Raw genomic sequence first — 23,816 nt, 5'->3', positions numbered from 1 at the left:
CATGCTCCACTCCATTGGTTATAGAAGGTGCCTGCATTGTGCAGCTACGAGGAATTCTGTTTCTTCCCACACAAGAATGTTCAGGGCCGCCCTTATCCAGGACTCCACTGTGCGAATGCAGAGCCAAAGAATCCAAGAGGCTTGTCCAACTGTCTTTACTCCACCGAGGTGTTTATGCCCAGTTAGAGTTTACACATTTAACTTGTGATTTTGCCATATTTTAATGGAGTTCCAGCCCAAGAGATTGGAGGTACATCGGCTGCAGCCGGTAACTTGCCTCATCCATTTTACCACAGAGAACACCAAAAACCATGCGAAGGGGGTGGAGTTCTATTCATTCCAAAGGTGTAGAAGATGTGCCGGTATCACATGCATATATTTCAGATGTAAACTTTATCATTTGACAAGACTGGAAGCAGACAGTTATGTTGCATAATATCACAGATTAGTCTGCGTGCTTCTCAGAGCGACAGCAGGCAATTTGTGAGAGAAAACAGACATTAGCATTGAAACCAAAATTCCTCATTCCAACCTTCTCCTCTCACTTGTGTCCAGTTGGCAGACCGCTTATGTTCTGATCACTTCCTCTAAAAGATTGTTTCCAGACGTAACCGAAAGTAGACAATTAGCCGTAACAATTACCTTTAGTGCACTCAACTGCCTTCTCCAAATCTTGGACCGTAGAGATCTGAAAACACTTTCAACTAAGATAACATAGAAGATGACAGACTTGAATTACTATAGTAGAGGAAGCATTCACTTGATAATCCCTACAACCTTAAAAAAGCTGTTAGAAGTTTATGGAACCAAAATGGGGGACAAGATGGAGGTGAAGAGGCATAGTTTGGGCAACTTGGACAGAGTTTGCTTAAGGGGTGGAATAATGCAGAGGCTGGCAGAGGTGGAGTAAAATTGTGGGGGAAGGTGGGTGCATGCACTTATTTGGACCTAAGGCAGCAGAAAGCCTAAATACGCCACTGCATAGGGGTTTATTTTGATCGCACAGAGGACCAAGTAGTCTCTGCAATTTTGACTGGCTCTGTGAACGGGCACGTACATCTGGGCAGTTCTGGATGTACATGTTTTGACAAAAAACAACTGCAAATGCCACCGGCCATGTGTCTGTGCACGACAGGTGGCATTTACCTGAAACCAAATGGATTGCGCCCGTTTTTTACAGGTGCATGCAGGTCACAGCCTCTCCACCCTTATTAAACGCAGGCAGAGGTGGAGATGGACATTATACACTGCCAAGATCACCTAGCCCCAAACTGGCAGGACTCATAATTTACTGGCAGAGTCTAGTAAATGCCCCCCTTAGTTTACGTTTTTAGAGAGGTACGCTTAAGTCTGCACTGACATTGAGAACGTTGGCAGCCTTTTTCAAATCCATTTCATTGTGCAACATCTTTTTGAGTGAAGCTATGAACCAGGTGCTGCTTAGCAGCTGCCAACCCCAATCCAAGGCGTGTACCCATCACAATTACTCATGCTACAACAGGGAGTGGCTGGTTCATGGCAAGAGAGGGAGTGGCAAATGGCAAGAGAGGGAGTGGCAAATGGCAAGACAGGGAGTCACTCATGGCACGACAGGGAATGGTTGGCTCATGGCAAGACAGGAGTGTAAAATGACAAGACAGGGAGTGGCTGGTTCATGGCAAGAGAGGGAGTGGCAAATGGCAAGACGAGGAGTCGCTCATGGTAAGAGGGAATGGCAAATGGCAAGACAGGGAGTTGCTCATGGCACGACATGGAATGGTTGGCTCATGGCAAGACAGGGAGTGGCAAATGGCAAGACAAGGCGTCGCTCATGGCAAGACAGGGAGTGGCTGGTTCATGACAAGGGAGGGAGTGGCAAATGGCAAGGGAGGGAGTGGCAAATGGCAAGACAGGGAGTCGCTCATGGTAAGAGAGGGAATGGCGAATGGCAAGACAGGGAGTCGCTCATGGCACGACAGTGAATGGTTGGCTCATGTCAAGAGAGGGAGTGGCAAATGGCAAGACAGGGAGTGGCTGGTTCATGGCAAGAGAGGGAGTGGCAAATGGCAAGACGAGGAGTCGCTCATGGTAAGAGGGAATGGCAAATGGCAAGACAGGGAGTCGCTCATGGCACGACACGGAATGGTTGGCTCATGGCAAGACAGGGAGTGGCAAATGGCAAGACAAGGCGTTGCTCATGGTAAAACGGAGTGGCTGGTTCATGAGAAGGGAGGGAGTGGCAAATGGCAAGACAGGGAGTCGCTCACGATAAGAGAGGGAATGGCAAATGGCAAGACAGGGAGCCGCTCATGGCACGACAGGGAATGGTTGGCTCATGTCAAGAGAGGAAGTGGCAAATGGCAAGACAGGGAGTCACTCATGGCAAGACAGGGCGTGGATGGTTCATGGCACAAGAGGGAGTGGCAAATGTCAAGACAAGGAGTCGCTCATGGTAAGACAGGGAATGGCAAATGGCAAGACAGGGAGTCGCTCATGGCATGACAGGGAATGGTTGACTCATGGCAAGACAGGGAGTCGCTCATGGCAAGATAGGGAGTGGCTGGTTCATGGCACGAGAGGAAGTGGCAAATGGCAAGACAGGGAGTCGCTCATGGCATGACAGGGAATGGTTGACTCATGGCAAGACAGGGAGTCGCTCATGGCAAGACAGGGAGTGGCTGGTTCATGGCACAAGAGGGAGTGGCAAATGTCAAGACAAGGAGTCGCTCATGGTAAGACAGGGAGTCGCTCATGGCACGACAGGGAATGGTTGACTCATGGCAAGACGGAGTCGCTCATGGCAAGACGGAGTGGCTGGTTCATGGCAAGAGAGGGCGTGGCAAATGGCAAGACAGGGAGTCGCTCATGGTAAGAGGGAGTGGCTGGTTGATGGCAAGAGAGGGAGTGGCAAATGGCAAGACAGGGAGTCGCTCATGGCACGACAGGGAATGCTTGGCTCATGGCAAGATGGGGAGTGGCAAATGGCAAGACGGGGAGTCGCTCATGGCACGACACGGAATGGTTGGCTCATGGCAAGCAAGGGAGTGGCAAATGGCAAGACAGGGAGTCACTCATGGCAAGACAGGGAGTGGCTGGTTCATGGCACGAGAGGAAGTGGCAAATGGCAAGACAGGGAGTCAGTCGCTCATGGCAAGAGAGGGAATGGCAAGACAGGGAGTCGCTCATGGCATGACAGGGAATGGTTGGCTCATGGCAAGATGGAGTGGCAAATGGCAAGACAGGGAGTCAACCATGGCAAGACAGGGAGTGGCTGGCTCCTGGCAAGACAAGGAATGGGTCGTGTTTGTTTACAAAGGCCTCGAAGCTCTGCAGTACTCCTTGTTCAAACTTTAAAAAGTAAATCCAGTTCTGCCAGCAGTTGCCTGACGAAGAAATTAAGGCGACAAAAAGCAAGTGTAATGGTCTGGGCGTACATTCTTTGTGTGTAGGTTTCTCCGTTTTGCCACTTGGACTCATAGTGGAAAAATAAATCAGTGTGCGATACCATTTTCTTTCAATGTACATTTAAATTATATACTGTTTTTCTTAATCTCGAAGCATGCAAGAATTTCCACATGCAGAATTAAAAGTGTCATTTAAAACGAGCATGGCCTGCCCAAAGTCAGCCATGGCATTTTTATGACGGTAACTACAAAACACCAGTCAGCTTTTCGTAAGTGCTTTTTATTCACAAAATAAATGGTCAATCTTTAAAAGAGAAGTGCTTGTGCCTCATTAAAACAAGCTTAGAAGACTAAAGAACAGCAACACACCTGCGTAGAATCAGAAAATGAATCTAGCGAATGGACCACCAAAGAAGAATGTTTTTTCCCCAATAACGGGTTAAGGGCACCATTTGGTGCACGATTTAGGCTGCGAATAGATCTCCATTGTGATAGGTACATGAACATCCAACAAGAGGTGCACACCTTAGCCTGGATTCCTCGAGTTTTCCCCGTTCATAGGACTATTCGGGTTCTAGGTCCCAGACCTCATTTTCAAACTCATAGATCAAGCCAAAGGGGTGGCATTCCACTAGGGCGTTCCTTAAGCCTGTAGCAGACCCTGGTGTAATATGGCATGCTACCATCATAGGTGCCAGAGAAGAGACTTCTCCTAACCGTACTTCTTCAAGGCAGACTTCATATATACATTATTTATTCAGCTATTACCAAAACCTTCAGGCTCAGTTACCCTGCCCAGTAGCTGGTTTGCAACTGAGTGGGTGTTCGATAGCAGAGCTCTTCTTAGCCACTGGTCTTCGGTGCCAGGAAACAGCCTCTAGCAAAGACACGCAGGAGGTGCCGCTACCCGAAGAGCCATAACTAAGATGCTGTATATTTTAATTCAAGTGAGATTAATGAGAACATGCCTTTTCCGCGTGGATGTACGTCAACGTGGTAAAGAAAGAGCAAAGGGACAGTCTGCACAAATTGGCTCAATACCATTTGGATGCCAGTTTATTTGGTGACAAAAAAACCACCTATAGGCATCATAGAACATGTTACTTTTCATTTCTTCAGAGCGAAAAAATAAATATTGTATTTATTTATAACATTTTTGTAACGCCCAAACCCAGTTTTTTTTAATCACGGTTTTTGTAGAGACAAACAGCACAATAGTTTAAGAGCACAACAGTGGATGGTCATACGCCAAAAGTTGGGGTCTGGTGGGAAGTCATGCGCCAAAGGTTTCAGTGTGAGCGGGTTACCCTTAGTACAGCACGGCTGGAACGCTTAGTCATGCTTGTCAAATAGCCACGTTTTTAGATGTCTCTTGAATGTTGCATAGGAAGGTTCATTCCCTATGGCCGGTGGTAAGGAGTTCCAAAGGGTGGGTGCAGTGACACTGAAGCTCGTACCACCTGCTCCGAGACATTTAAAGCGTAGCTGGACAGTGAAATACTGCTGGAAGATTGCAAGAGGCGCTTCTGTTTCCTTGTCATGGTGTTGTTCGGGTGGAGGGGGGCTTTATTGTGGATCCACCGGTGGGCAATCAATAGGGTCTTAAAGTCAATCCGGGCTTTGATGGGCAGCCAGTGGGAATCGCGGCCAGCAGCTGTGATGTGGTCCAAGCGGCCGAGCAGCAGGGCTGCATGCAGTATTTTATTTTGGAAGACTTGGGGCTTAGCGAGGTTGGAAGCCGACATGCTTTTGAGAAGTACATTGCAGTAATCAAGTGTACTGAGTATGAGGGCTGTCGATAGAGTGAGGCAGTTGTTGGTAGGTAGAAACTTTCTGCTCAATGATATGAGCTTGGATGTGTACGCTGTCGAGGAGGCAAGGGCCTTGATGTGCTTCATCATGGTGAGCTCGGCATCGAGGTAAACCCCAAGGTTTTTAATTTGTTTGAGGACCGGCATAGCGACACCATTGATGTGGAAGGAGGAGTAGGAGGTATTCAGGGATTTAAGGTGCTGGCAACAGCCAACCATGAGTAGGTCAGTTTTATCATTGTTGAGACAGGGATTATGTGTGGCCATTCAATTTTGTATCACACTGTACACATGGATTATGGTGGTAGTATCCTAGATCTAGCTACCTGAGATAGGGATGAGGATTGGAGTTTCGTCTGCAAAATTTGTATAAGTGGTGCCAAGGGAGTCAAGGATACCAAAGAGCAGTTTGGTGTAGGTGTTGTATAACGTGGGGGACACAAAGGAGCCTTGGGGGACACCAAGGGGGACTGGGATGGGGTCAGTGGCCATGTTATCTATGGAAACTATCGAGGTGCGATCACTGAGGAAAGATCTGATCCAGGTGATGGCTTCCATGGAGAAGTGGAGGTTGGAGCCGAGGTGCTGGCAGAGTGTCATGATCTACCAGAATAAAGGCTGCTGAGCGGTCAAGGGGGAGGAGGAGAGTTAGGTTACCACTGTCATGAATACTATCCTACTGTATATTAAGGTCGTGTAAGGCAGTTTCGGTGCTGTGCTTGGGTCGGAAGCTGGACTGTTTAGCTCCAAGTAGGAGGTGGTGCTCTAAGAATTTTTGTATTTGTGTGTAAGCAATGCGTTCTAATATCTTAAGCTGGAAGGGCACATTAGTGATGGGGCAGTAGTTGGTGGGGGCAGCCGGGTCTAGAGAGGGTTTTTAAAAGAGCAGCGTGACCCAGGCTGCTTTGAGACAGCTGGGGACAGTGCATGATTTGAAGGAAGCATCGACAAAGTCAATTATAATAGGGGTTTTGGTAGGGACGCAGAGTTTGATGTGCACTTGGCAGACATCTCTCGTGCAGGTAGAGGGTTTTAGTGTTTGGATGGTCTCTAGTATTGTCATTTGAGACACTTTGGTGAAGAAGGGCAGCAGAGTGGCCGTAGTAGCTGGAGCAGATCCTCCATAGGTGGCCAGAGTGATGGGCTTGGCTACACGATTCATTTTGTTGCAAAGTAAGTCAATTTGTCTTCAATGGTGGTGGACCAGAGTTCGTCAGCCCTAGTGTGGGTGTTCGGTAACATTGCGTCTCCAACTTTTAGTATGGCGAAGAGTTCTTTAGTATTGAAACTCGCGTCTGATATTCTGTTGTCGTAGGAGGCAGCTTTGTGTATCGTGACAGTAAGTTGTCACTTCTTCAGGTTAGCTTTGATGTACTTGGAGAGCTTGTACTCAGAAAAGGGCTTCATGCATACGCAGTTCAATATGCGACATCCAGAGTTGCAGTAGCTCTTAAATAGTTGGTGCTCTAGGATGGGTTGTTAGCATTGTGATTCAATCTGTAGTTGAATTGCGTAGGTTTGAAGCCATTTATAATTGCGCTGCATCTAAAAATATCCAACAGCGTAAGAGAGTGACTGCCATGCAACATATGTAGATCGTACATCAATTATTTTACTGCAATAAAGAAGTTCCAGTTATGGTATTCGCAGACTTGAGAGACATTATATTTTGCCATTTTCTGCACAGTCCTTCGCCCTTTCTTCATCTCCGACATCCCTAGAGAGAGGGGTTTTGGGACCTCTACTGCACCGCATATCGAGTTAACATTGAAGGGCAATGCGCTCTCTCTATCTCAGCATACCTAGATTTATGTAATCCTATTTGCATTCATATGCTTCTATAAACACACACACACAGCAAGCAACACCAAACTGGAGCTTAGCGAGCAACCACGCTCCGAGTGGATATCAGATACCTTGTGCACCGCAAAAAGAAAAACACTTATTTACCCTGCCTTCATTTTTAAAGTATTTTGTGACAAAGATATGGTTAAAAAACCTGACCAACTAGACAGAAAATACATTTTTGCAGCAGAAGTTTTAAGAAGTGTGATCTCGATCCCACAGAGCAGGTTCTTAGCAGCCATGCAGCAGTCGACTGGTGTGAGATACTGATACTATCACTGTGAGGTTGGAAACACAATTTTGGCACTTGTGAAACTATACCGACTACTTTAGTTACCCCTAAAATACTCTAAAACGTACTCATTATTAAGCTAAACATTGTTCTGTAAACGACACCAAAGGAATGAAATACATACATAAGCTTCTGTACAGTGTAAGTTTAAAATAAATAATTAAAATAAACACATTTTAGAAAAAGATATAGAAAGGAATTAAGATTGACAGCTACTGTATCTCCATCAAAGCACAGGCAGTGGGTACATTTTAGAACGAAGTGCATCTTCATTGAACGCAGCAGCTGTAATTAAAGTAGAAAACTTTGTCTGGAGATGCAAAACTGCTTCGCCCAGTTTCATCCACTCGAGATGAAACAGAGCTGCTATATCCTGCAGAAGACGAATCCGGCCATCAGAAGTCTCCCCTGGATGTCCAGCAGGTATGTGGGTTACAGGTCTCCCTTCCAACAGCAGCACCCTCCATTAGACTTCAACTGAATGCTTCATGGCGCCATTTGGATTGCAAACATTTTGGTAAGCTGCAAAAAGTTGTGTAGTAAAAGCGTAGTTTGTGTAGAGTGCAAAGACCGATATTTGGACTAGTGGAGGTCACTGAGCAAGCAGGCACAAGTTCCCAAACATGATGCAGAGAAAAGGCTGGCCTGTGAGATAAGGAGCGAGCTTCCAAAAGTCGTCGAATTGGGAGAAAGCTGCACATCCACAGTGTTAATACCTTTAAGAAGAAGAGGAGGAGGACGAGGAGTGCTGGCACAAGGGTGGTTACATAAAGAAGCTAGAGGAGGGAGAAATAAGACGAGAAAGAGAAAGACGAATTGAATATAGGAAAAGAGCAATCATGATCAGGGACAACATCACATACGAGTTGACGTGCAAGCATGGTGTTACAGAGCACAGCAAGAGTTCAATTGGTGATAACTATAGCACCTAACCAAACACAAAAGGACCAACAGGAGTGTGTAAGAGTCACTTCAATACAAAAAGAAAGGCTACAACGCATGACAATGTCAACAAATATATATGTTGTGCATGCAAGCAAAAACAAGTTTGCTTCTGACTGGAAGGGAAGGGAACAGAATGCACGATAGTTGGGTGGAGGTAGAGCTGGGGGGCTGGGCTAGGGGTTATGTAATGGGGAAGTAAGTCTGTAGCTGTCCTCTGAGAGTCTATATGTTTCATTCAGCCCGCAGATGGATGGCGCAGGCATTAAGTAGGTAAGGTGAAATGGAAGGTCTGGGCTCTGGGTGAACTGGGAAGTCACTGAGCCCTTTGATTTAAAGGTTTAATACATCTGGACACACTTTTACTAAGATCCTCACAATATGCTCACCTTAGGACGCTTGCAGATGCCTGTGCGTGTGTGCAAAATTGGGTGGCAGCCTGTAATAGAGAAATATCAACACTAGATGCGACAAAGTTTAATAAATGTCAGGTGCTGAATAAAAGAACATGTTTTCATCATGCACCTTTATTTGTATATAAAATGCCTTGTTTTAAAATAAAGATTTATATCCTTTTTTGTTAAGTCAGTGGGCCTCATTATGAGTCCGGCGGTAGCCCTGCCGGTGCTTCCGGCGGGTTGCCTGTCGGACTCGTAATAATTTACTGGCACCTAGCTTCCAGTGTCACCAGGACATTCCAAGTCCCAGCGGACCAGGAAGCTAAGCTGGGTGCCGGTAAATCTTAGTCCCCATTCCCATATAGGACTCCATGGGAATGGTTTCATGGAAGCATCGGCACTGTTACTAAGTAACGGTGCCGATGCTTCCATGATGAGTTTGCCTACCGGGGCTGCTGCGCCCGGCAAGGTCAGACGTGTCGGTAAGCTTACGGCCACCCTTGTTTCAGGACCGGCAAGGTCGTAATGAGGCCCAGTGAAAAAGAAAATGCTCAGCACAAACGACCATTTACGTTTAATATAAAATGTAATATTTTTGTGCGTCCAAAGGGGTCCGTTAGTGTGTAGTAAAGAACGATCAACACAAACACTTAAAGATTAAACGATGTTTGATGTTCAATAAAAATAGATTTTCAAAGTGTGTCATGCCTTGCATCTAAAAAAATGTATATATTTCCACTTCAATGTAAATGCTGTGTGTAATAGTGTGACTAACGGCCGCAGTAGCTTAAGGTGTATGTCGCGCCAATCAAGTGCGTATTCATCACTCGTGCCTTGCATCTAAGAGGTTGTGTATTTAATAAATATTTATCCCATTAAAATGCAAGTACCAGCTGTTACACTTGCTAGGGAACATTTTCTTTTTGCTACTTTCCTCCCCCATTGATTTCAATGGGAACCCCCAGCATATTTGTCTACATCCTGGAACTTTGGCTAACTTTCGAGGTAAGCCAAGACATTTTAGCTTCGCTCACCGGACACTGGTAAACCCCTGAGGCTACCAGGTCAGGGAGACCATTTCACCCTTTTTAGGTTTTCCAGTGTTTTTGTTTTGTGGATCCATGACAGATAGTCACAGGGCTGGTTAATCAAACCTGCTTTTTCCTCAGATCCTTTTGCCTGTGCAACCATCTATCACAGTCGTTCCCCGCTCCCTCCAGTGCCTCCTTCCTGGACGGGGGAAACACCCACAATGCCCGTAGGCCCCTCTCCCCTGCACCCTCCAAAGATATCTTCAAAATTGCAGTGGACACCACTGCAACTACCAGGGTTTAAACCTCCTGCTAATTGCCCACCTCGCCAGGTCCTCTTCCTAATGTGACAAATCGAGGGAATTCGTCCCTTCTCCCCAAGACGCCAGGAGGTTGGTGGGGCTCGCCTCTTGTGAGGCTAGGCAGTTAACACCCTTCCCTAATGGTTGAGGCAAGTGGGACCCCACTGGGAGAGACACCCCCTTAGGGTACAAGGACTCCCATTCCTGTGAGAAACATCTGAAACCATAACATATAGCATAAATGTGACTCTCTAAAATACCAAGGACGAACAAGTCCCAAGACTTGGGTGGAGAAAAAGCCAATCTATCATTATCAAGAAGAAAGAATGTGTCCCTTTAAATACAAACCTCCAATCAACTGAGATGAGAACGTTAAATAGCGAGTTCAGGCCAAACAATGTAGAGAGCGAGGAACGCATACGCAGGCATGGAAGGTCCCCTTCCTGCCTAACACCCAAAGGAGGCAGAGCAGAAGTGATCCGCGGAGCCCTCGAGAAAGTTGCGCTGAACTGAAGGGGGAGATTCCAAAGACTCAGCGTATCCCAGATGCAAGAAGCAGGGGTGGTGATGTAACCACAAAGGATACATGGTGGGGAGGCAGACCACAAACCAACGCTGATACCATCCTGAGGAACGAACTGGCAATCCGACCGGTTACCTGAAGGAACACCGGGATGTCACGGAAGCGAGAGAGAATCCTAATAAGAGGAAGAGGACAGTGAGCTGACAGCAATGAGCACCGAGAGAGAAGCTCCCAGACAGGCATGGAGCCCGGAGGTGGTACCCTACGTTGATGAAGGTAACGGGGAGAATGGGAAGACTGGGAGACCTTTGTTGTACAGGGATTTGATTTACAGTTCAAAAACTCGTCCCAGTACAAGTAAAGAAAAGTTAAATACAAAACTGATGAACTTAAATTGCTTTGATGCAAGAAAGAGAATCATTGAAGTCCCTAAGAAGGAGAGAATGCAACCTTGGATATCACTACCATGGGAAAAGGGGAAGTACCCAGGCCTTTAACAAACAACATAAGAGAAAGAGAATATTATGATTGGAAGTACAGATAAAACCTTTGGAACAATATTAATGTGAAAAGATGCTCATTGAAATACCCAAGACAGAGAACATAGGTGTAAGAAACGAATACCCTGTGAAGATGAAAAGCAGACAAGCTATTCAAGACAGGAAGAGATTAATGTAAGAGAAGGAGAGCCTTATAAATTGAAGCTCAGAGAGACCAACAAAGTAAACAATATACAAGACAGAGAATGTCAGAGTAAGGTGATCCCCAATTGTCTAGAAGGCCAGAACTACAGAAGAATTTGTACGTTGCCAGGTTGTTCCGAGTCCTTTAAAAAAGGATCAAAGAAAGTATAAAAAGGTCAAGGAAAGATATTCTTTTGGAGGAGAGAAAAGCCAACAATCTCGTGAAAGAGATCCATGAACTCATACCGCAAGTAACTAGAGACCATCGAAAGATTACCAACAAGAAATCTAAAAACTGATACAAGTAGTAGCCTCAGTAGAAGGGAGAATTTCTCCTGGCCTTAGTTTATTTGGTATAGTGGTAGGGCCAGATAGACTAGTTTTGGACAGCTGACTTATTCATTTTGACATTCACGGATGACTGACGAGCCCTCTAGTTAGATATATAGGTAGGGAAGATCCCATAGCGAGAGGGAAGCTATGCCTTATTCTTTAATAAAAACATTTGGAACATGTCCACAGAGTGTCCGTGTCCTCCTTCTGAGCCTCCACACTACCGCACCAGACTTTCCTAAGTTTCTTCCCCTCTAGTCCGCAACACCCACTCTGCTCACAATCCTCACCTAACTGCAATGCACCCTGGTCCTCCGTGCTGCTCTCTGGACCTCGGACACATGTACGCTAATTCCCGACAGGCCACCGTTCGGCAAAGGCACTCTGTCGGGAGAAAAGCAAATACGACAAACGTGGGCTATTCCCATTTTGTAACACATACCACTGTAAGTGGAGTTTTACAGTGGTACTGTGTGATCCTTTTATCCTTGCGTGACAACTCTTATTCCTATGGCTTTGTGATCTACGTAGGACAGGCTGGTGGCAGTAAACAGTGTTTTACTTATTTTCCCTATGCAAAACCATCCATCGCCTTTAAAAAAAGAAAATTATTATGCAGATTTCAGTACTGTATATGCAAAATGACTTCAAAAGGGCTCAGATTCCCTGATCTGCTATGTCCTGGGGGTACCTACTCATTCCAATACGTTGTTGTACCTGCTGTCCTGTGGTGTTTGCCCCTTCCTGCTACTGGAATCATAGATCAGAACCAGGGAAACCCATATATTCAGTCACTTCAACCGTGACTCCTGGACCTTCTCTGATGGGACCACTGACGTGGGTTATGCCAGGGGTGGTTACTTATTAAATCAGAAGTCGGGTTAGAGTGTACCACTCTTTGTGCCACCCTCACCTATACGGATTGCATGGGCGAACATTCCCCTCTCTGGTGGCTGTGATTGGTGGCATTCCAGCCTAGAATTTTCTCCCTGGGAAACCATCACTTTGGTGGAATTGGGAGTGTACCCGCATTTTTCTCTCCTGAAACCTTTTTGCATTAAATTGTACTTCTAAAAACATCTTTAATGTGGTCAAAACATGTGATGGGGAACTTTGAGAATTTGTATTCCCCTCTTTCAGGTACTTACCAGAATCTTTAACTCTTAAAACACTAGAACTGCTTACTGAGGCCGTTGGTTGGTCTTCAGACTGCCCATTATCTGACCCCCTTAGAGGCAAGACAATGATTGGGTCTCAAATATGCCTGTGACTGGCCAGCAGGGGGCACGGCTTGCCTTTGTCTCACATGCTATCGCTTGTGGAGTAAGACACAACCTTGACATTGGGCTGCTATGCGAACTTGACCACAGGGTGGGGCATGCGCTTCAAAAAAGACACCAGAGCACAAAAATAGAAAAAAAGCAATTCAAAATATTAAAAAAGAAATAATTATAATAAACTAGACCTTTTACTACAACCAAATCAAAAACCAATTGAAAAAGGTTGGGGCATCATGACCGGTGTTAACTCGCAGGGATCATCTGTCAATTTTGAAGAAATGTATCCCTATAGACTTCTGAAAGAGTCGTATTGTTAAGTTGCTTTGTTAAACCTGTGTACCCCAAACGAAACGGGAACACGGGGTGTGTTTGTAGCTTATTTAACAGGATTATTTATATATGCTGGCGACATAAAACAATGGGTACACAAAACAAATGAAATAAAAACACAAACGAAATGTTTTTCCCCACTCATGGGATTGCATTATTACAAGTGTATGTAATTTTATTTAAAACAAAATAGTGACATATGATGGTTTCAAAATGAAATATATTTGACCATTAAACAACGATAACATCAATTATATACACAAAATACAATAATACTGCATTAACACTGTATGGAGGTTACACAACAGCTTCAGAAAGTTAAGCAAAAATGAAGGCAACTGGTATATAAAAAAAGTACACACATAGGATTCCTGTTGCTGTTGACAGCGTTGTATTCAGAAAACAAAAAGGCTCATGACATAAGCCATCAACTGAGTTTCAAATGTGAACACAAACACTTCTCCCCAGTGGTCCTCCAAGAAAAACAGGAAAGAAAAAACTTGGGAAAAATGGAACTGCTCCTTCATTTGTGCAAAAGTATACAATGATTGACAACGCCAGTGGCAAAGGCATGCCTTTCACCAGGAAAAGCTCAACAGACAGAACCAAAACAGCTGACAGAACATGACAACACATGTTTCCAACATCATGGAAACTATGCAAGGCACTGTAAGAACGATGAAAAACAAGTCGTACACCCCCACTGGTGCCTCGTTTTCTATCACTAGGGGAGTGTTTGGCATTCTCGCAAAGATTCAGCTCCGCGAAAATGTCTTATTTATGTGTTTATTTATGTGTTTAAGGATAAAGAGAACTTTGACGGTTGTCCAGTCAAGTGTAGGTATCTCAGGGAAGGCAAAAAATAGCTCGTTTTAAGGGGTTGGGCACAGGATTACAGTGAACTGCTGGCTCTATTCACACCAAGGTTGTAGTTAGCAAAACGTATTAACACCAAACAGTTGGATCAATGACCTTCCTCTGAGGTGGCGTCTGCCTTAGCCCCGTTATCACTGGGAAGATGGCTTCTGTGCACTACATTGCTATAAGAAAAGGCAAACTGATCTGAAATTTGAGGGCCCAAGGATTGACAGTATAGAGGCCCTACATTGTCACTCGAGTGGATGATCCATGAAACTGTCAGTAAGGAACAAAATTGAATAATGTTTGGGGTTAATAAAAAGATTTGACATATCATATTTTCCTTGCAATCAATGTGGGGTGTGACAAATCCCGAGCTGTCTTCACTTCTCCCCCTAGGGGGAGCCCATTCACATTAGGTCAGGGAGGTGAGGCTGCTACCCGATAGTGCCCATGGGGGTGGTATTCAGCAGGTGGATCTCATGGGGAGAGACTCCCCCTCTGGGGATCAGGGAGGACATCTCGGGAGAATGCGATATTCCAGACCTCCACCCAACTCCTTCACACCCCCTTTTCCCATGCCACACACCTCCATGTTACACTCTCCCATGTTTGTCTGCGAGGTTGATGAGGGAGCACTCAATGAGACAAGGAAGAGTAGGGATGACTTGGCTATGACTTCAGTAAGAGGTACTGAGACGAGGAGGAGGTGCAGAGCCCTAATGAATCCCCATTGGAACATGAAGGAGCAGTCTAGACACCATCGCCCATGCCAAATAAAGACTGAGGAAGGACTTACCTTGTCGTCAGACCCTCCCAGGAGGAACCGTGAGCTGGGAGAGCGGAAAGAAGGAGAGGATGCTGTCTGGGATGTGAGAGGAACCAAGGCGTCCCTACCTGATCCGTCAGAACCAGGCCAACTGGGGAGCTGGGGAAATGGGAGTCCTGATGCAGGAAGCAGCCGGCCAATGCGTTCATGGAGGGATGAGCAGCCCGACCAGAACAAAATGCTGCAAGTGCTGCAGAAGCAGCAGGAGAGGGAGAAGCCAACAAGGACGTCAGAGTGCCCGAGACCACTGAATGAGGAACGACAGGGACCCAGAAGGTACATGGGCTGTCGGGTCAGAAGAGGGGACAAGAGAAACCTCAAATCAAGGGTTTTGGACTCAAATACCAGTAAGACTGAGATCCTCCTCATTGGGACACCCACTACCTCCTTTCCTCTTTCTCTCTGGCCGCCCACTCTGGGCCCTCTTCCTGCTCCTACCTTTGAAGCTAAGAACCGTGGCGTCATCTTCGACTCCACCCCTCTCCTCCTCTCCTCACATCTCTGACATCCCTAAGGAGTCAAACTATCAGCTGCACCTCCTCAGGGGTATTCTTCCTATTCTCACAGTCCCCCAGAAGCTCACTGTCTCCAGAGCACTGGTCCTCTCTAGTCTGGACTATTGCAGCCTCTACTCTTCAACCATTACAACTTATCCAGAACAGGACTGTGAGACTTCGTATCTCTCCAGCTCTAAAATCTCTTCACTGGCTCCCTGTGGCTGCAAGGTTAAAATTAAAGACCCTCTGCGTCATCCACAAGGCTTTCTGGGGCCTGAAACCAGTCTAACTCCAACATTCTCTTTCAAAACATCTTCCTTCTTGAACTCTCTGCTCATCCACCTCCAACTAGGAGGCTCAGACGCTTCTCCAAGTAGAGTTTTGGGCAGATCCATCTCCTTGGCTGCATCTCTCAAACTTGAGCAGAACCACCTCCAGTTCTGCAAGCAACACAAGACCTTCCTTTTCAATTCCGCTTTCTCTCCTCCTCGCCCCTGCTGATGTACCCGACTGCTCTGCAAACTGGTTACCTGGTTACCCTCTGAACTCGGGCTCAGGCTCCTGCAGGTCCAGCTGCTCTCGCACTGCCTCGGGGTGCCCCAGCACTTAAGCGTCTGTATCTACAACCCTACAGTCCCTTCTATCTGCACTTATGAGCTAACCGTTGGCTGCACTTGTGAGTTAACTGCACTTCCCCCTTCAACTCCCCCTGGCACTTCTCCCCTTCCCTCTTCCCCGCACGGGCATGATCTGAATGACACAAGGTCTAGTAAGATCGTTATTTTGTCCTCCCTTTGTTTCCCCCTCCTTGTCTTGTTGCGCCTAGAAACACTTGTGTATAGGCGCGTTATGCCACGTCATATATAACACAGAGGAATACTCCAACAATAGCACCTAGCAGGACAGTAAACCAGGTCTAACAGGAGTAAAAAAAATGAGAGCAGGGTCTGGGACCCACATCTTGAAAAGGAGAACCTCACTAGTCCTCTTCTTTGTGGCAGTACCTGGCAGTGTAGTAACTCATGTCTGCCAAGACAAATCACTAAAGGGACTGTGATACGGGTCTGGGACACACATCCACCAGAGTATATAAGAAAGGCCAGGGGAACAGAGTCATTCCCCTGGTGTTGTGAACTGTCAAACTAACCCTGAGTAAGGCCAGGGGAAGGGAGACATTCTCCTGGCAGTTGAAACTCACAAGGATGATCAAACCAGTGTTCCAGGGAAGGGAGTAATTCCCCCTGGGATAAAGAAATCGTGAACTACCTGAAGCAGAGTGTTGGAGGCTCAGCAATCCTTTCCTTTTCATGAAGTACTGAAATAAGAGGAAGGGAGCCATTCCCCCTTGGTATTGTTGAAATGTGTAAAACCATAAAAGGAAAACCCAAGGGAAGTCAGTCAGTCATTCCCCCTGGTGTTGCGACACTGTGCTACTGGAGTACCGGGAGAAGAGAGGAATTCTCCTGGAACACAGACCAGGGGAAGGGAGTCACTCTCCCTAGTGGTAGACAACCAAAGAACAAGATAGCTGGAGAAGGGAGGCATTCTCCAGAAACCCAATAGTGAAGAAGCAACTCTGGGCAATAAGGAATATTGATGTTTGCACTGGAACTTTATCTTTTGAGTTGAGATCTGTACTGGCTGTTGGCATTACAACTGTTGTGCCTTGGAAAGGGCTTGAGACCTGGGAAGGGAGTCAGTCCCTCAGGTAAAAATCCCACCTAACAACTGGAACTGTGATCCGCTGTCTAGAAGAAGGGAGCCATTCTTCTGGACCAAGACGATCCACTACCTCTTCAGTTTGGTTATAAGTGTGAGGGGCAGAAGAAGACCTTTTGACACAGGACGGTGGACTATTGGTTTATAAAGACATCCTGACCAATACCATCGTATTTTAGTTGAGATAGGGAAACCCCTGAGAGTTAGAGAAAGTTAGGTTTCCTCTTTTTCATTACCAATAAAGGTTTATATCAATAACAAGACCACCTGTGCGTCATTCTCCGCCTGCACCCTTACAGGGGAAGGTCCCTTACATAATGCATAGTTCCTCTAGGCAGCTGCTGTACGTCTCCCAAGAGGCAGACTCAAGAGATGCTAAAATCTGTGCTCGGCTCGTGAAGGCAACCAAACGGCAGATAAATCACCCATCAGACCAAAGCCTGCAGGGAGGAATTTCTGCAGAGGAATAGAAATCGTGTCTTTGCTAAGAGCTTGTTCTCTTGGGCATCTAGAGACATTGCACACTGTGATTCTGGAAGCAATGCCTCCCTCCAAACCCAGGATTGACACAGCGATCCTTGATGTGGAGGGATCCATCTCACATGCTCTCAATCCAGCACCACTCGGGAGCTAGATGTGCACCCATTTTTACCCACAGCCATCTAATTATTTGAGTTCACAGTGTGCGCTATGCTTAAAGTAGTACAGCTCACTCATCCGTGAAAAGAATGTTATTTATATTCTGCAAATCATTGTGGGTGATGCATGTCTCTGGCTGATACACACGTGTGATGAGATAATATGAAAGTGGCATGCAGGATTACAATAACGCAATCCCAGCATTGTGCGCTAGGTTACAGTGGAATAGAGTTACTGACCACCATTTACCTAAGAGATGAATGCTGAAGGCTTGGGCCATGCCAGCTAGAAAGGGGTACTGTTATTAAGAAGCCGACATATATATTCAAAGTCACTGCTAACCAGAAAGGGGACAGAGCTGCACGTGAAGACCCGTCAGCAGTGAAACTCACTGACTTTGAGACAATTGTAAGGGAGAAGGAAGCACTGCTGTGGATCTCCGCATACGGAACTCTTGCCCGAGTTAAAACCTCATTATAAATATGGCTATACATAAATATACAACGACCCAGAACGAAAGAATTCAGCAATTCAAAGTAATACTGCAGGGCAGGAATCGATATGTTTTCAACTAAGTAACAACCTTTTCTAAATGGACACCTCCAGAAGCTGTTTTATGAACGCCCAATGAACTGAGTCTAGCTGTGCAGATGTCTACAGGAACAGTGTTGGGGAACAAATATATACTTATTTTTATTTTTAAAGGAAAAAGAAAGCAGCAATCACAACCATGATAAATACAGAACTAAAAGGTCTTCCGGTGGTCACAGCATACTTACATGCAGTGGTGAAAGCACATCCAGATAGGGTTTTCCGTGAGCATTTATTCCGTGCACAGCCAAGGACTACTGCGAAGAGAGGCAGACACAGAAAGAGAAGAAAGGTACAGCAGTAACCCAAGGGCCAGAGAGAGCACAACACATCCTATTAGTCAGCAAAATAGCATGAAGCAAAGGGTTTTAATGTGTGGCGGGAGGGCTACAAGCCACAGGTAGACATCTCCAAAACGATAGTACCCCTGAGGGAGTGTTGCCACAACCTTAAAGAATGCAGGATGAGGAATCTAGTAGTTAAAAAGCATCAACACAAAGCTAACAGTCACCCAGGCGGGCACGATGCCAAGCACGGTTAACTAAGAGAGAAGCATATGAGGCAAAGCACACAAAACAAGCAGTCCGACAGTAGGCATGCAAGAACAATGAGGGATTACATACAACTGCAGAGTTCGTTAACTGATTATAAAGTACCTGAAACAACCCAGCGAGGTATTACCCTGCCAACGCATGCGGGAATGGAAAAGGATCTTGGACCAGTCATCCTTTGGCGTAAGCTTAAGCAAATCCTAAAATGTCCTCCCCAATATTGCCTGAACTCCGTAGAGGAGGGAAGCCGACAGCCCCAATTAGAGGGCACCACCACCCCAACCACTTACCCTCAGTTCAGGAATCAGTGATTTTAAGACACTTTAGTGTAGATAAGAGCAGTTTTATTTACCTCCCCACCCACCCGAGACCCATGTAAGGAAGTGCAAAATCAAGGTCCTTGTCCTCTAAAGGGGATCAATGAATTGCATTTGGAAATACAATCAATATGAGGTTCAGAGATCCCAATGCGTGGACGGAAGCAGCGTAGTCCGAGCGTGTGAGCTTAGTGGAAACAAGGTGTCATTTGTGATGTGAAGAGTAATAAATAACAGGAGACTACCTAGCTAAAAGCAGAGGGGACGCTGGCAGAGCATCAGCAGGAGAGAGGGAAATCCAGAAGTCATAGGGTAAACATGGGCCGCCACATCAGAAAAGGGAAGACCCTGTCCAGAAAGGAAATGCCATTAAAGATACAAAAGGACAAAGTTAAGTCAATTTCAACATCAAGGAAGTATGACTGGGTTATCGGCTCATGCTCGAGAACCTAAAAATAAAGAAAAATGGGGATGATGTCTGGAAATCATGCAAAGTATCTTCTCAACTTCCACACCTAACGTTCCCATATACCTTAGGGTGAGTGCGACATGCCAACAACCCACGGGCCGCTATTGCAGAAACACATGCCTTCAATGGAAAGGTCACAAGTGCGACCAAATCTTTAACTTGCAACTCTGCTCCCCCAAAGCACCCAGTTTGTAAAAGAGCAGAAGCTTTCTTTGAACTTCCGTTTTAATAGGGGCTAGGTTTGGGGGATGAGTGGTGGCGACTTGCAACTGATCACACTATTAATTCAGAGCACTATGCAGTTTGGTTCATGCTGTGGTGATGCGTTGCATTCTGTAAATAACGTGTAACATTTTGAAATTGAGCCCAGATTTCATTGACCCGAAAGATGGGTATACAAACTAGAGTTCCTGTCACATGATTGGGTGCTTTTCTCTATGCAAGAAGGTAGATCATGAGCAGCTGGATGAATTGCAAAGTTAAAAAATATATGTTTGTGGTGCATCCATATTTGGTTTTAACTGCCTGGGTCATTGAAAGTCAGAGTAATAGGACTTGGTAGAAGTGCACATCATATACAGTACACTGAGGTTTCAGAGGGGGACCTTCAGGCAATGTTCATTTTGCAGCATGTGTAGAACTAGAAATTGGCAGCAGGTTTTTGGAAATAAAATTGTAGTTCCGACAAATCTGTAGCATTCTAGCTATTCTGCTCGGAAAAAGTGAGTTTACCGGGGTTCAGGCAGACCAATAGTCTCCCACTGGATTCATTCACATATGAAGGCCAACTCAATGTAACACTTGGACCAATCTATCGCGCCCTTCCATTTCTGGGTGAAAGTAGTCCCTTTTTGAGGAAAGCTATGTTCCACACATTTTGGCGAGCATATCCAAGATCCCAATAAAATACGCTACCATGCCATCATAATTAACCAACAGGTTCTGTAGCGGTCCACGGTCACCTGTAAAGAATTGCACGAGCAGGGGAAAATGTGGGCCTCTTGGAACAGAAACACAAATGAACCACTTGAAAACCTACGGGCCACAGTTTCTGCAAAACTGATGACACATCAGGGTGGGCTCGCCTGTCTACTTTGTCTATTGTAGTGCGTGGCCGTGTAACATTATGCATGCTCCCTGCTGTCGAACCCTGGAAAAGCAGTTCCGGTTTCTAATGGGAAAGTCCTAGCCGCATCCAGCCCCGCTCATTCACCCCTTTGCCAGTCTCCCCACTGGATGGATCGGTCAAATGGGTTAATCAAGATGGGGTACACAGATGGCAGAGACACACTACTGCGTAAGCAGGTGAATGCGGGAACGTCCGTGGCTTGCCAGGTTTTATGTGAAGCTTGCACTGCAAGGTGAAGAAAACAAAACAAAAACAAACACAAAAGAATTAGAAACAGAAATTGCCTGCCCCAACACACCATACCACTAAAAATGAATAGACATTTGACTACATATTAGCCGCTAACTACAGCATTTAGCTTTGGTGGCTGTTCATGCATTAACATAAACATTTAAGAGAGCCAACACATGATGACGTCAGACGCACAAGCCACAGGTGAAAACCCATTGTCAGTTGGACTTTGCTTTCAGTTTCTTTTCCTTTAACCACTTACCGTCTCTTAATTTACGCAGGTTTTCCTTCTCAGCCCACAAACGGAAACATGTTTGCACAATTTGAAAAGGGGACAACACCTTGCTTAATAAAAAGGGCAGTGACCGGGTTTAAATTGCCCCTTACCTGCCGTCATATATAGACACCACCGGGCAGCCTGGAGTGCAGCTTATAGTGTATGATCGTGGAGGAGCAGAAAGAGGCGTGTAAAAGGCGCGTGCTGAAAAGCGCATGAGAGACACTAGGATATGTAATGTTGACATGGAGCGTATAGCTCATGTTGGAGGCCACAAAGGTGTATAGAACCGATGTGAGCAAAATGTCTGAGGTGTGATTGGAGGCACCCTGGATAGAAGAGAGTAAGTACAGCTTTCTGGAGTCCAGCATTTTGTCACCTTGGCTTCGAGAAACTCCATTCATGTAGACCTCATGGAGGAAGCATCGAGCTAGGAGAAGCCCGAGCTTTCCCACATTTTGAGAAGGTCCGTTCCATAAGCATTGTAAAGCCATGCTTAACACCGTGATAGTCCCATTTCAAATTCACGCAAAATGCAGGTTGAAATACCTTTTGTGGACTAACTGGAATATTAAGCAGCAGAGGAACAGCGCATCAGCTTCAGCTTTTCAAGTCCCATAGACTTCATCAGGTGGCAAAGAGGGAAACGAGCAGCAAAACACACACACACACACACGATGAACGAATGAACAATCCTGTGTGTGTTATTTTGCTACTCCTTTCCCTCTGCCCCATCCGATGAGAAAGTCCATAGGTCTTGAATGCTGATCTACTGTTTCACCTCTACACTAAACCTGCAGCTGGTCCAATGAAAGACCTCAAAGCCTGCATTTTGTGCGAAAGAGCTGCATTTTCTACATGCTTCTACCACTTATGAAAGCAATCCATGCATGTGTCGCAACAGATCATGTATAGAGTAGATGCTGAAAGCGAGAGTAATGCAGGGTGAAGAAAAGGGAAAAGTCAAGGGGTCTTAGCTGAGGGGACACCAAGCGAAGGCCAGTGTAAGTTGTTCATTTGATGAATAATTTACTTTGGTCATGGGCTGATTCCCGAGTCAAGGGCAAAAAGTGAAACATCTGAATGTTGGGGCAGACGAGGCTGGGGAGACACTGCGTCATCCAGTATGACCTGAAAGTTGGCTAAATCGGGTGAGCATTTTTAACTACATATACTCGCTTTTATAAAATCTGAGGATTTTTCTGCATGTGTGTATATGTCATCTTGCTGCTGCCAAAACTGAATGTGCGTTTGGTGCGCTTGAATTGACATTTTCTGTTATCACTTGAGAGATTCCATCACGTTCTGTGGATTGTGTGCCTGGCTGCATGTGAGGTTAGTCTACTCACTTTGAAAGCAGCATTTGGCTTTGTGAACTCTGCTTGAGCTACTTGGCCAGGAAAACTACATTTCCCAGCAGCCCCAGGCCCCTCAAATCAGTTGATCTGGCGCACCTGGGGCAAGCCCAGTCTTTCCCAGTCATCGCCGGAATCAACACGTTGGCATCTTCCTCCTGTAAACCCTGCCCTTCAGGTAGTCTGTGCTTTGTAGGTATTTCTATTGCAGCTTTGCGCCTCACTTACAGCAAGGTTTGTCTTGCGCAGACTCTATTGTTTGAACTGTGTCCATAGCACAGATCATATAGATCACAAGGCACTATATATGCTGCTTTATCTTGCTCAACATTACCATTAGAATGTGTCCAATAGCCCCCCTGTAACATACAGAAGAATCTACCCACCTAGATGAAATTGAAGTACCAAATAGCTCAAACATCATACACTACACTGCCACTAGGAACATCAATGCATTTAATTCTACTTTGGCATCACTGTTTAAGCATGGAGCGGACATGGCAGACCACGTCTCTGAATTCGGACCCGACCTGTTAGCCCTAACCGGAACTTGGCTTAATCCCTCTACACCCAGTGATGTCACCCTGTCAACCCCGCCCACTCCCAACTATATTATGATCTTTTGCTTATATTGATTACACAGCAAAAGGGGTGGGTAGCCCTGGTGTGCAAAAGTCACCTAGAGTGCCGTGTTGTCACCCACACCAACCCTGATGAAGGTGAATCCCCATGGGCCAAGATTAAAACATCAGCCAACTCGTCCCCAAGCATCTTAACCCTCTACAGGCCTCCTACAGACATGCCACTCTTTGAAGAGCATTCTTGGAACTCACTCATATCAGCAAACCCAAACACCCACTGATTATCATGGGGGATTTAAATCACTGGACGACAGAGGAATCCTCACTCACTGACTGACTCCCTTAAATCCACAGGGCTTACACAATGGGTGAAAGATGCCACACAGAGGTGGCCACACACTTGACTGGTTGGTCTCCCATCATTCTTCCGTTTCCAGTCTTAAGGTCCTGCCTTGTGCATGGTCCGATCACTATTTGATCCAGGCTACCATTCACCACCCTGCACCACCAGCAAGAACGAACACATTACCTAGAACTAAGAAGCCTCTATGTAACTTCAAGAAATGTTACCCTTGCCCAATGTACTGCCCTCTTAGCATCTAGCCTTGTGCCTCTTACCA

At 45.9% G+C, this 23,816-nt stretch overlaps 1 protein-coding gene across 12 annotated transcripts in view; it reads right to left on the bottom strand.

The window, feature by feature from the left end:
* Positions 1-3,647: 3,647 nt before the first annotated feature.
* SEPTIN11 (septin 11) overlaps positions 3,648-23,816 on the bottom strand; it is a 462,217-nt gene continuing 442,048 nt past the window's right edge. For 2 of the 12 annotated variants that reach the window (XM_069626333.1, XM_069626331.1), the window contains 2 exons: positions 18,475-18,543; positions 3,648-8,107 (listed from right to left, as the gene is read on the bottom strand). In XM_069626333.1, the coding sequence (XP_069482434.1) occupies positions 18,519-18,543 (25 nt within the window). In that variant the 3' untranslated portion in view covers positions 3,648-8,107; positions 18,475-18,518. Of the gene's footprint in view, positions 8,108-8,662; positions 8,713-13,283; positions 20,978-23,816 lie in introns of those variants that run through there. The other 10 variants (XM_069626330.1, XM_069626329.1, XR_011280413.1 and 7 more) reach the window with 9 other exon arrangements.

This window comes from Ambystoma mexicanum, chromosome 6p (assembly GCF_040938575.1).
Source record: "Ambystoma mexicanum isolate Mex_15411 chromosome 6p, UKY_AmexF1_1, whole genome shotgun sequence".
NCBI classification, from domain to species: Eukaryota; Metazoa; Chordata; class Amphibia; order Caudata; family Ambystomatidae; genus Ambystoma; species Ambystoma mexicanum.
The sequence above is the reverse complement of the archived record's forward strand: the minus strand, read 5'-3'. Positions and strand labels throughout refer to the sequence as shown.